General features: G+C 43.5%; 1 protein-coding gene across 1 annotated transcript in view; it reads right to left on the bottom strand.

Moving 5' to 3' along the window:
• FAM117B (family with sequence similarity 117 member B) overlaps window positions 1-13,235 on the bottom strand; it is a 78,692-nt gene that overhangs the window by 13,726 nt on the left and 51,731 nt on the right. Inside the window, exons 5-7 of the mRNA XM_024217735.2 lie at window positions 10,040-10,183; window positions 8,976-9,201; window positions 5,227-5,347 (exon numbers count right to left, since the gene is read on the bottom strand). Of these exons, the coding sequence (XP_024073503.1) occupies window positions 5,227-5,347; window positions 8,976-9,201; window positions 10,040-10,183 (491 nt within the window). The remainder of the gene's footprint in view (window positions 1-5,226; window positions 5,348-8,975; window positions 9,202-10,039; window positions 10,184-13,235) is intronic.

The following is a 13,235-nucleotide window of genomic DNA, read 5'->3' as shown; positions in this document are numbered from 1 at the left end:
AGCTTTTTTGCCGCCCCAGGCAAAAAAAAAAAAAAAAAGAAACCGGCAGCCCCAGGGAGTGTGTGGAGGGCAGTCAAGGTGGCTTGCAGGGGAGTGAAGGGCAGCACCCGCCCGCTCCCTCCACCCGTGGGCAGCCAGGCGCTGCAGCCCGCTTGCAGCCGGGTGAGAGGGGCTCCCCCCTCCGGCTTTGGGGTGCCTCTCCCGGCCAGGCAGGCTCCAAAGGGGCCGACACAGGCAGCGCTGACTGGGGTCTGCGACCTCCGTGTGGGGCCGGCATTGCAGCAGGGCTCGGCACAGTGCAAACGGCGCCGGGATCAGTGGGGCCCGCCCCTCCGCTGCCCGCCGGGCCACTGCAGAACCCTCCCTCCCTGCCTCCGCTGCCCGCCGGGCCGCCGCAGAACCCTCCCTCCTTCCAGTGCCCGGGGGCTGCAGGAGGTGCTGGCTCAGCCGCTCCTTTAAAGGCGGCTCGGCCGGGCCGGGCTCAGAGCGGCGCGGGAGGCAGAGGCCGGTGCAGGCGGCGGGGAGTGGCACGTCCCGGGGAGCCCGGCGGCACGATGAGCAGCGGGGATCACTAGTTCCTGCCCCCCCAGGGTTGGGATCCGTGCCCCTTCAGGGCTGGGCTGGCCGCCCCAAGATTGGCCGGAATGCCGCCCCTTACAATGTGCTGCCCCAGGCACGTGCTTTCTCGTCTGGTGCCTGGAGCCGGCCCTGCCATGAGGTCCAATCATTTAGAAACCCTATCCTTGGGGGTGGACTTAAACCTTCCCTGCCGAGTTCTGTCGTTCACTGCAGTTACAACTAAAGAATTTGGTGCCAGATTGGAGCAAAATCCCTCAAATCCCTGCACAGGAATGAAATAGTGCTTTTCCATGCACTTAGCCACAGGCGACGTGCACCAGAGAGCCGTAGCCGGTTCAAGCAGCCCATCACTGATAGGGAGGGAGACTCTCAGGGCAGACAGCTGTAGGATGTCCACCAATTTGTGAGTCTTCTCTTGCAAGAACTCCACCTGGATACTGAGGGAAGCAGGTACATGCTGCAACAGGTCTTGGTATGCCTTAAAATCCTCCGGTACTGAAGGGAAGGATGAGTCAGGCAGCACAGCATCGTCCGGAGAGGAAGACAAGGCCCTTCACTGAGGCAAAGCCGGATCCTATTCCAGGGCTGACGGGCCCAGAGGGGACAATTCTGGAGGCTCTGCAGGGAGGAGGACTACTGGTGCTTGTGCCTGCAGTGGTTTGATAGTCTCCATTGCAGACCTGGGCAGTGATCTCACCCTCCAGGAGATGAAAAGTGGGACCTCCACGACCGAGGAGCATCCCATGGATTCCATGGAGGCCACAGACATGGATAAGGCATTGCTGACCAGTAGGCACCCGGGCCAGGCACCTCCGTCCCAACCATGAGACGTGCGCCAATCCTGGTACCTGTAATGGTCCAGCAAAGCCCCCTGATGCTGGTCAGGTGGTGGAGAGCAGGAGGATGACGACCCTGATTCAGATGCAGAGGAGCCTCAGGATCCCAGTGATAAGGGCAGAGCAAGACCAGAGGGAGCAAGCAGTCAGTCTGACCTCGTCCATCGCCCAGAACGAGGCAGGAAGCGGTGCTGCCGATGGATGTGGTGCTGATCATGCCGGTGTCGGAAGCAGTGTCAGTCCTGAATTGAAAAGCAGTACCGGAGCATCTGAGGGTACTGACATGGAGGGTGGTGAAAGCTGCCATGGAAGCATTTGCGGTGCACCAGCTGCAGTGGTGCAGAGGAGGTTATCAGTATCTAGGTCCCCCGTACCACTCCAGGACGACAGACCCAAAGGTTCAGTGGCTCATTCGATTGATGGGGCTATAGTTCATGCAGCCCTGGCAAAGTCCTGCACCAAAGGAGAGATCGGGACCAAAAGGCAGAGGAGGCCTGTAGCTGCCTGGTATGCCACTGATGTGGAAACAGTTGGTACCGACCTCTCCCTCATCGGAGGTCCCTGCTCCAGAATGTGAAGCAGCCGCACTCTCGGAGCCCGAGGGTGATCTCCGGCCCAAGGAGGGCCTGGATACTGAAGCAGGCCACATGGCCTGTTCTAGCAGGTGCTGCTTCAGGCCAAAGTCCTGAGCCACTTGAGTCCGTTTCTTAAATTACCTGCAAATCATGCAACAGCAACACTCTTTGATGTGGGCCTTGCTGAGATAGAGCAAGCACTATGTGAGGGGATCGCTCCCCCACACAAATGACAAATGTTTAAAACCCGGTGAGGACATCACCAAGGGAAACAAACTACTATAACTAACACTAGTATATATAACAAGAGAAAAAACTAAGTTAGTTGAAAGGTTGTTAGGTTGAGACCACACAGAGCTCCGACTCCAGCCATGGGTGGTAAGAAGGAACCAAGGGAGGGTTGGGGCAGCATCACCTCATGTAGCCAGGAGAGGGGCCATGACCACAAGGCATGAGCCCTGCCCCTCTATGGGTACTGCTAGGCAAATTTCTCCAGCTCCAGACTGCTGGGCACACCCACATACTTATGTGAAATACACAGCTGCATCTACTTGAAGAATATGAATTTCCCAGCATGCATTCCATGGCTTGCAATAGGACAGGAAGATACATTATGACTGCTAGCACTCGAGGGTTGATATCTAAACAATTCCTAAAACTCTCAGTGAAAATAAAAAATAGCAGCTGCACAGTCTCTCTGCACATTTCCTTCTGAGACCTAAGACATTTGTAAATTACAGGAAAGTACCTAATGAAAAGACATTTTATAATTAGGTGTCAATTAATCAGGGCTAAGGAAACTACACTAAGAGTAAAAGAGAAAAGTGATCCAAATTCACTTCTGGTGTAACTCCACTGAAGTCAATGAAGTAATGTCAGGAAGGAATTTAACCTCCGCCCTGTAGCGCCTCCAGTGACCAGCATGGATCTGCAGGAGCCCTTCCTCCTTTTTACCCTTCTGAATCTAATGGTTCCTGAAATAAATACCACACAGGCTTTTTTTGTACAATACCACCCCTTCTCTCAAGGTCTAATTTAATGGCATAAAACACAAAATCTTAGTCCTCGGGGTTCTCTTCTCCCCTGAGTCTGCTCTCCCTAGCCCTCAGCCTTCTTTTGCCCTCTGGCTTTCAGGCTCAAACCTTTCCCTGGTCAAGGGTCTTGTACAGGACATGTATAACTCCTGCTCACAGCAGCTCTTCTGAAGTCTCTGCCACAGCTTCCTTTGGTTGTCCTTTACTTAGTTTCTCTCCCTCTCTCTGCAGCTTCCTGCTGCTCTTGTAGGGGAATCACCTGATCCTACTCAGGTGTTCCTATTTTATAATTAGGGTTGGCTGGCCCCAGGCCTCTAGCCCTTAAAGGGGCAAGCCACCCTGTTACAGTGATATATTTAGAGTATATAAATTAGGGTTGTCAATTAATTGTAGTTAACTCACACAATTAACTCAAAACAAATTAACTTGATTAAAAAAATTAATTCCTGATTAATAAAACCCCTTCATACTTTGACCACCATTCCAGAAGACATGCTTTCATGCTGATGACTCTTATTAAAAAAAATAATGCATTAATTACATTGGTGACTGAACTCCTTAGGGGAGAATTGTGTCTCCTTGTCCATGGTTTAACCCACATTCTGCCATATATGTCGTGTTATGGCAGTCTCTGATGATGACCCAGCATGTGTTGTTCGATTTAAGAACACTTTAATTGCAGATTTGACAAAATGCAATGAAGGTACCAGTATAAGATTTCTAAAGATAGCTACAGCACTCAACCCAAAGTTTAAGAATCTGAAGTGCCTTCAAAAATCCGAGAGGGACGAGGTGTGGAACATGCCATCAGAAGTCTTAAAAGAGCAACACTCTGATTTGGAAACTGCAGAACCCGAACCAATAAAAAAAAAGAAGTCAACCTTCTGTTGATGGCATCTGACTCGCATGATGAAAATGAACGTGCATCAGTCCGCACTGCTCTGGATTGTTATCGAGTAGAACCCATCATCAGCACAGAAGCATGTCCTCTGGACTGGTGGTCGAAGCATGAAGGGGCATACAAATGTTTAGTATATCTGGCATGTAAATACTTTGCAACTCTGGCTACAACAGTGCCATGCGAATGCCAGTTCTCACTTTCAGATTACATTGTAAATAAGAAGCAGGCAGCAGTATCTCCTGTAAATGTAAACAAACTTGTCTGTCTTAGCGACTGGCTGAACAAGAAGTAGGACTGAGTGGACTTGTTGGCTCTAAAGTTTTAAATTATTTTTATTTTTGAGTGTAGTTATCTAAAAATAATTCTCTATTTGTAAGTTGTACTTTCACAATTAAGAGATTGCACTATAGTACTTGTATGAGGTGATTTGAAAAGTATTTCTTTAGTGTATCTTTTGATTTAGCTAGTGCCAGCAGCACCAAGGAGTGCTGGGTGAGGGTTTCTCACCAGTAGAAGGGCAAGGAAATCCCAACCTCGAGCCCACAGAAAAAGGCAGTGCTGAGACTGGAGCAGTACAGTACATCTTGGTATCTGTGTAAGAGGACTTAAGCACAGAGGGTTGTCTCAGTACCACTGATACTGGAGGATTAGGCTTTAGGCACTGAGAAGTCATATGAATCTGGAGCCACAAGTGTCTCTCCCTTCTAGTGTGGGGTGCAAATCATAGCAAACCTCACACCAGAATATCTCCATCAGACACAAAAGGCACTGAATATGGAGATCAGTCTCCGGTATGAATGACTGGCAAGAGGGGGCAACTCTTGAAGCCCTTAGAGGGCTAAGGGCCTCACATGGTCCCAATGAGAGTCAAAGACTCCCTTGGTAAGGGCAGGCAATGTATGCAGCACTATCCCCTGCTACTCTATACTAACCTACTATAAAAGAGAATAAGCACCTAGAGTAAGGGAAGAACTAGCCCGCAGACACAAAGGCAAATTCCATTTGCAGCGAAGAAAGTGAAGGGGATGGGGCAGGATGATCTCTCATGCACCACCTCCAACATACACAGCTTTTCAAGACAATTCCATAGCTCGATGCCAGGAGCACCATGTTCTACAAATGGGACTACAAAGAGGCCCTTGTAGAAGTAGTAAAGTTAACAGTAGTAGTAGTAGTAGTAGTAGTAGTAAAGAGACTGTTTGAGGAGCAGTTTCTGTGTCAGACACTGAACTAAATTAACTGATGTCAGATCAGCCTGAATGATAAATGTTATATTTCTTATGAACTGAAGAACTACTTACAAACTTTCCTCAAAGACTTTCACCTTCTCGCAGCCCTCAGGAGGTTCACGCTTGAACATGTAGCTGTTGTTGGGTTTTGGCGAGGTAGCATATTTGGGCAAGGGAGAGTTGTTCCCATTCTCTGTGGGAAAAGAATATCAAATTACTCAAATATACCAAAATATTTAAATGAACCCACTTATTTTAAAAGAAAGACAAACAAATCCAGACTGACTTCATTACCAACATTACAAAGTTAAATCAAGAGTTTTCCCATTCCCCGTTACCCATGTTCTTTGGAACATTTTTCTCCTCCACCTGTAGATGGACTCCTTCATATATCACAACTCTCAACCTCCTCCCTCCCACAACTCCTTTATATTCTTTTGAGACCCCTGCATATGTTCCACAGCATCCCAATTTTACAATCCCTCATCTGAATCTTAATCACAACCTATCCAGCCAAGATGACCGGACAGGTCTCATTTGAGGTCTATCAGCAATGCACCTTAAATCAGGACAGGTTGCTGCTGAATTGTGTTAAAACTTTTTAATCACACTTTTCTTTTTTAACACTATTTATACAATTTTTTCAATCTTTTTCTTTATAACAAACAAAACAAATTCTAGATTGTCAACATACAGAACAAATACTATAGATCCAAAACAAAACCAAAATATTTACACAACTTTTGGATTGCCATATGTTAACTGCAATATTTCCAACACACAGATTTTTGTGGCACATATCAAAAACAACAAAAAATTAAAGAAAAAAAGATTAAGGAAATTAAAAGCAAGAGGGAAAATGGAGCATGTGGATTCATGCCTTTCATCCAGTCCTCCTTTAGTCAAGCAGTTCTAGGAAATTGTCCCCAACAGATTCAGATTTTTCAAGGCTGTGCTGTCTTTAATCACATTTTTCATCTGCCGATCTCAAAATGTTTTTTAAAGCTGGATAATTGTTAGCAGCCCCATTTTTACACATTAGGAAAAAGGTTAGGTGACTTGCCCAACATCACATAATGAGTCAACGGTGGAGCCAGCAAGAGGTATTCTGGTATTCTGATTGCTCCAATAAAGCATCTACTGAACTACATTGCATCTCCTACTTCCTGTTGCTGAATAAGCAAAATAATGTATAATTGGCCGAGTTTTGGAAGAGTGGCTATTTTAACAGGTCTATACTTTCTAAAAGTGACTTGATTTGGGGTGCCTCAATTTTTGGTTGCCCAACATGGACCACTTTAAAGGAGTCTGATATTCAGAAAGTGCTAAGCACTTTCCCTGTAAGGAGGGTGGGGGGAGGCAAGGTCCCTTATAGGTGTTTCAAGTTGGGGAACGTAAAATTGACGTACCCTAAAATCACTAGTCACTTTTGAAAGTTTAGGTTAATATCTGTTAAGATGCCTTACCCGAAATTCAATTTTAGTTAGTGTAATGTTTATATAGCACCTAGTTACCAGAATCTCTTGCCAGGTAATTTACAGATAAAAGGGAAGGAAAAAAAAAAAAAAAAAAAAAAAAAGAGTAATTTCCCCCTCTTTTTAAAGGTTTATCTTTTATTTTATTATAAGCAGAACTCAATTCTACTAAATAAAATCTTTCATAAGCCCAATGATAGCAAACCTTTAGCTAGTGATAAGATACTTTAATAAGCACAGTATTAAAAATCCAGTAACCTTTGGAAAAAAATTATGAAAATATTCTAGACAGTAAGCTTTATAATTTGTAATTACTAGTAACATCTTTATAAAAACGAGACCTTTGCTTATTAAGAATTCAAGTATGCTGTTTTATTCATCTTGCAAAATCAATGGGAGATAGCACATGTTGGCCTGATATAGCAGGTCTGTCTGATTAGGCCATCACAATTAGTTACCCTAGAGATACAAACAGAGTCTTCGAGTGAAGACTAAGCAGCAGCAAGAGATGAACCCTTATTAAACAAAAATCCTTTTACTGTTACCATCTAAATGTTCCTAGTAATCAAAGAAAAATTAAATATAGCAAATAAGATGCACAGAATGCTAGGGGGTGCATGTAACAGGCAAGTGTGTTTTTCTACTATTAGGCATTCACTACTTTCTAATTGGCGGTTTAAACATACAGAATATTCAACAATGTGCAATTCTCCCATTAAAGGTCATGTTTTATATGATAGGATATGATAAAATGGCTATTAATAGCACGTTCTCCTGGGATTTATTTTAAGGTATAACTAGAACAGAGACAAATTCCCATGTTAAGATGGCATTTTCCTTATAAGTAAAGGAACCCTATGCTTTTATTCTCAGTCTATAAAACAGAAGAAAAAAGGAATGGGCTACAGAAACCCCTGTCAGTGAGTTAATTTAAGTAAGGCTTTTGTAAGCATTCATTTTCAGTCTCAGATAAAGACATATCAAAACATAAGTCGCTAAACCTACTACAGAATTTATGAAAATATTTGTCATGATGTTGCCATCAAAAAGTAACCTTATATAATGGGCTAATTTCAAAAAGTCGGTAAACTGACAGGTTCCATGGCAAGTTCCATTTATACTACTTCCATCTTGATGTTTATCAGTCACTGGTTTATTAAATGTTTAGAGGAGTTTGGGTAGTGTTTTTCACTGTTGTCCATAGGCTGTCTTTTCTTCACCATTTATGAACACAAATCATCCGAGTGCTCTGGCAATTTTTTAGAAATGTGTGTGTAGTACATAAGAATGGCCGTACCGAGTCAGACCAATGGTCTATCTAATCCAGTATCCTGTCTCAGACAGTGGCTGGTACCAGAACTTCAGGGATAGTGTACAGAACAGGCAATTTTGGAAATTTAGGGTCACGCCAAGTATGGCATTACATCCCTGATCATCTTGGCTAACAGCCATTGATGAATTTATCTTCCATAAACTTACCTAGTTCTTTTCTGAACCCAATTATATTTTGGCCATCACAACATCCCATGACAATGAGTTTCACAAATTAATTATGCATTATGTGCAATAGCTTTGGGTTCTGATAACAGGAAACCTATAACTAAATAATCACACAGTGGGTCTGATCCAACGTACATTGAAGTCAACAGGAGTCTTTTTATTGACGTCAGTGTATGTCCGATAAGCCTTATGCTCCAAATAGCATGTAGACATCACTTACATATGTCCAAAATATATTTGTAAGGAAGTTTACAAGTCTCTCGCTCTCTTTTTTTTTTTTTTAAAAGAAAAAAGAAAGAACAAAAACAAAACAACATGCGCGCGCACACACCCGCACACCCCAGAAAGCCTGCAGTAAGTTACCCTTATGGCTTGTTTGGTAGCAGCTATGGCAACATGCACCTCATGGTCTGCAGAGTTGGAGCTCACAGTCTCAAACAGAAAAAAAAGAGAAATATAGTATGCATTGTCCTTGCATTCTCTAAAATCTAGCTAAAGCAGCAGTTTCTGATCAGAATTTCCCCCTCTCAATTACCAAACTCTGATAGGTGTAAAAGAGCGCACATGCACACAAGGTATCTTCACACATGGAGGAATTGGGAAAATAAGATTGCCTAGAAGAAAAAGAAAAGTTAACTTTCTATCACTGTACTAGGGAGGTGAAAACTCCTTCTCCTAGTATACATCTTGGGGTAGAACAGTGAATGAGGAAAATCCATCATTGAATATGGGTGGCTACCTGTTATTAAAAAAGAATGAAATAAATACTAAGACCAAGTGCTGAATAGTGCAACTCTTTCTTAAATTGTAAGAGCAGCATAACAGTAGAGCCCATTTATGTAGTACCTTTATCTCTGGAGTCAGCAAGAAGGTCATCAGCAGAGCAAGGGCTCTCCTCACTGCCCTCATTTGAGATAGTAAGAAACGAGGTGGGGGACACAGACTGGGAACGGCTGCTGTTGTTACTGCCTCTGTCTGCTCCACCGGGTGTTTGGGTATCCATGTTGCGAGTACTGCTACTGCGCTGCGCCAGCGGAGGGGGAGCACGGTGCCCATCTGGAATATCTTGCGGCTGTTACCAAAAAAAAAAAAATCATACTTTTTCATGTGTGTGAAGCTGCCCATCTCATCAGGAAAGGGATTACTTTACAGCTTAAGAAGTTTCTTATACCCGGTCCACTACATAACAGAAGTCTATTCTGAGGAAGATGAATTATTGTACTACACAGACTCCAACAGATGATAGGATAGGTCAGACTTCAGGAGAGTAGGAAATTCCTTGAAGAACAATACACTTAAAGAAAGCCATGAGGACAGTGTTTTCCAAAAGGCAACAAACAGTCATATGAAAACATAGCTAGGCAATCACTGAAGAGTAACAATTTAATATAAAAACACCAGTGGTTCCTTTTTGGGGTTGGGCTTCGGTGTGTGAAATAGTTACTTCTGAAAGTCACTTATAAAAAAGGACAACCATGAATTCTGATGCAAAATAGGCAAGAATTTTCCTGGGTTTTTTTGGGTGGGGGGGGGCGCGGGGGGGGGGAGAGGAGAAAGAAGTAAACAAACGCTATAAAAATGACTAAAGCAATTCTCACCAAAATAAGTTTTAGAGAATTGTTCCTTTTTCTGTTGATTATTTATGGCATAAATGCATCAGTGTAAACATTGTAAACATGAAGAGAACAGCAAAAGATTTAAAGGAAGTTATTTTCTATTCATGTGGTCGTAGAAGACAGTTAATCATTAGGAAATTTTTTATTCTGCTTCAGTAGTAGAAGACAAGTTAATCATGTGCAAATTTACATTACCAAGTTTGTACAGTAAGTCATCAATGTGAAAAGAAAAATTCTCTTAAAAAAAAAAAGCTTATTTTGAAAAACAGTTTTTTGGGGGCAGTAGATACTTACAATCAGCTGTTCTTCCTTGCCTCCTGTCTCCTTAATTATTATCTCAATCTCCTGATTCAGCCCCTCTATGCTGTTCCGGAAACGTGATCCTGTCGATTTGGTTATGGGTATAACAGGAACAATTACACTTTTTGGGATGGGAGCCTGGAAAACCAAAGGGAAGATGAGTAAATAAATATTGTAGATTTACACTTAAGGAAAAAAAGCTAAATAATTTAAAGAATACTGTTTTCCACTGAAAGAATTTTTATCAAAACAAAGCACAAACTTAGTTTTGTTAAGACGAAAGATGTGCCTTTAGATGAAAAACAGATGTTCTGAGATGATTTTGCAAGTTTATATGCAACAGGAGAAAAACTATTAACTAGACAATTTCTAAACAGCTGCCTAATCTTGAAAAGTCTTTCCCTGACCACTACCCAGTCTGCCTCCAGCTCCCACGTTGTTCCGCAACACAGGAAAGCTAACCTTGAATGCTTATTGTTATTAAGGAATAAAGGAAGAAAAACCTTTTGTAATAATAATAAAAATCACCATAGCCCATATTAAGAAATTTTCCATTTGGAGAAGTAAATTTTCCTCAGAGATACCTTCCTGCTCTCCACCTGGGATTTCCTGGATTTGTGAGTGCTCTACTTTGGAAACAATGTTATTTTAACAGTATTTTTTAAAATGTAGTTTAAATAACTCAATTCCACTCCATCTGCATTTCACTTACTGTATATTCATAGCCTTGCTGAAATTGTAAGGTAGTTTCGTTTAGCAAAGGAAATTATTTTTTCTCCTTAAAAAGTACCTCCAGAAGGTTACTTTAAATTTACACTGAGTTAGTACAACTGGTGAAGAAAAAAATTACATAAATACAAGTCTATGTTTTGTTTCCTCACCACATATTAGATATGAAGACATGGAATGCCCATCTAAAGTACTCTTTTTTCAGACCTCACATATTCACATTTTTCTGGAGAGCCAACAATTATTGCACTATTTTTATTTATTTATTTATTTTAAAGGGAGACAGTGCTCCAGTCTCAAAAAGCTTATAATCTTACTTGGACAAATACAAGACAACAGTACAAATACAAGAATGCATAGAAATTTTGGAGATCACTAGAAATGTATCACAAAATATGTGCATTTTAAAGGATGGATTTAGAAGAAAGTTTGTACACTACCCATAGTTGGCTGGCAAAAATATCTACAGCACTGCAAAAATGAGACACAAAAGGAAAGTATTATAACGTCACTTGTAAATGATTGGGGAGAGTACTAGTAAACAAGTGCCAGAGAAATTAAAATAATCTCATTAAGTGGTGGGGTCCATTGTCTGGCTTGTTGGAAAAAGTGTGTGCCACTTTAAGGGCTAGAGCACCACAGAGCTACTTTTGATGGCAGCTACAGGTCCTCCCCCCTGCAATACATGCCGTTGCAGGAAAAGCCCTCTTTCACCTGGACCAGGTGGAGCAGCACCCACCCTCGGGAGTGGTGTTACACTGGGTTTGTCAGGATCTGCTATGGGCATTGCACTAGTCGCTCCTTTCTTTTTGTGGAGGGGGAGGGGGGAAGGCTGTAAAGGGATTTTTACCCTTAGTGCCAGATTGGCCAAGGCGAAGGTGGGTTTTTTTTTCGCCTTCCCCACAGCAGGTTAGGTTGAGGGGCTTAGTTGGGCAAACATGAAACTGGAGTTAGGCTATGATGCCGCAACTCATTATGTAAATGTGGGGTGGATGTCCAGTGCAGGTACTCCATAGGGAAGGGATACAGTGATCACATTACATGGATTGGTAAAGGATTTAAAGGAGGTATTCCTTAAAGGAGTAGAAATGGGGGCGGGGAGTTGGGGCTCTTATGTCTACCTGCTGCATCAGTCCCCCCCCCCCCCATAGCCTCCCCTTAATCCTCATTCGACCGGGGGGGAGAGGGGGGAAGGGAGGGAGATGGTGAAGTGTCAGCAACACGTTGGCCGGGGACCAAGATCGGTAAATGAGAGGACTGATGAAAACTTCTGTGTATACATTGAAATGATTATGGAATTACCTGCACTGTACACTTTTATCCACTGGGTACTCCCAGAAATTTAAGAATAAAATTGTGGCCTAATTAAACCACATCCAGTGTTTCCTATCCTTCTTCCAGTGTAGCCAGACAATACTTTTAGAGTCTCTTAAAGTAATCCTCATTAGGGTGGTGTTGCCAACATGTGACCTTAATGTGGGGTCATGACATAACAGAGGAAGAGATGACAAATGCAGTCCAGAGAACAAAGGCAGCGGGACCTGATGAAGTGACGGCAGACCTCGTGGAAGTTTGGGAGTGAGAAAGGCATAAGATGGACCAGCAGAGTGGTTAAAGCAGTGATCCCCAAACTTTCTATGTCGCACCCCCCCTTACCCGTAATGTAATCTGTCTGCACCCCCCCCTCCCCTGGGAGCTGGGGTCAGGAATGGGACTGGAGGCCGAAGACGGGACTGCGCCCGAGAGTGGAAGCCGGGGCCTTGGCTGGGGGTGGGATTGGGGCCAGAACAGAGTGGGGCTGGGTGGTGCTCCCTCCCCGCCCCCTGTGGGGGCTGGCCCGGTGCCTGCTGCACCCCCCCCCCAAAAAAACGTTCCTCCACATCCCCCTTGTGGGCGTGCACCACAGTTTGGGGACCCCACGGGTTAAAGCCGTATGGCAAGACAAGAGAATTCACGAAGACTGGTGCAAGTCTCTCTTGGTCCCAACAGATAAGAAAGGAAGCATCCAGGAATGTGGAAACTATCAAGGGATAAAGCTATTGTCGCAGGGCTGAAGTTACTGGAACACATCTTAGAGATTATAGGATTAGGAGAATAATGGAACCCCACCTCAAAGAACAGCAGATCAGCTTTAGGAAAGGACGAGGAACCACAGAGACAATGTTTTTAATTCAGCAAGGAATAGAAAAATGGCTAAGGGACCAAGAAGATAGCTTCTGGGCTTTTATAGACCTAGAAAGATATACAAGAAGGCTCATAGAAGGATTCTCAGACCAGTGCTGAGGAAAGATGGAGAGTCTGAGGACTTAACTATGGTGAATGCCTTAGATAGATCACCAAAACAATTATCTGAACATGGTTTGGAATGACACACCCTTTTGAAAGTGAGATTGCACTGGGTTTGGCTCTCAGTCTGCTGCTGTTTATCATATTGATGAACAATGTTAGTAGGAAAAGGTGA

Source organism: Terrapene carolina, unplaced genomic scaffold, assembly GCF_002925995.2.
Source record: "Terrapene carolina triunguis isolate 2854851 unplaced genomic scaffold, T_m_triunguis-2.0 Scaffold62, whole genome shotgun sequence".
In the NCBI taxonomy this organism is placed as follows: Eukaryota; Metazoa; Chordata; order Testudines; family Emydidae; genus Terrapene; species Terrapene triunguis.
The sequence above is the reverse complement of the archived record's forward strand: the minus strand, read 5'-3'. Positions and strand labels throughout refer to the sequence as shown.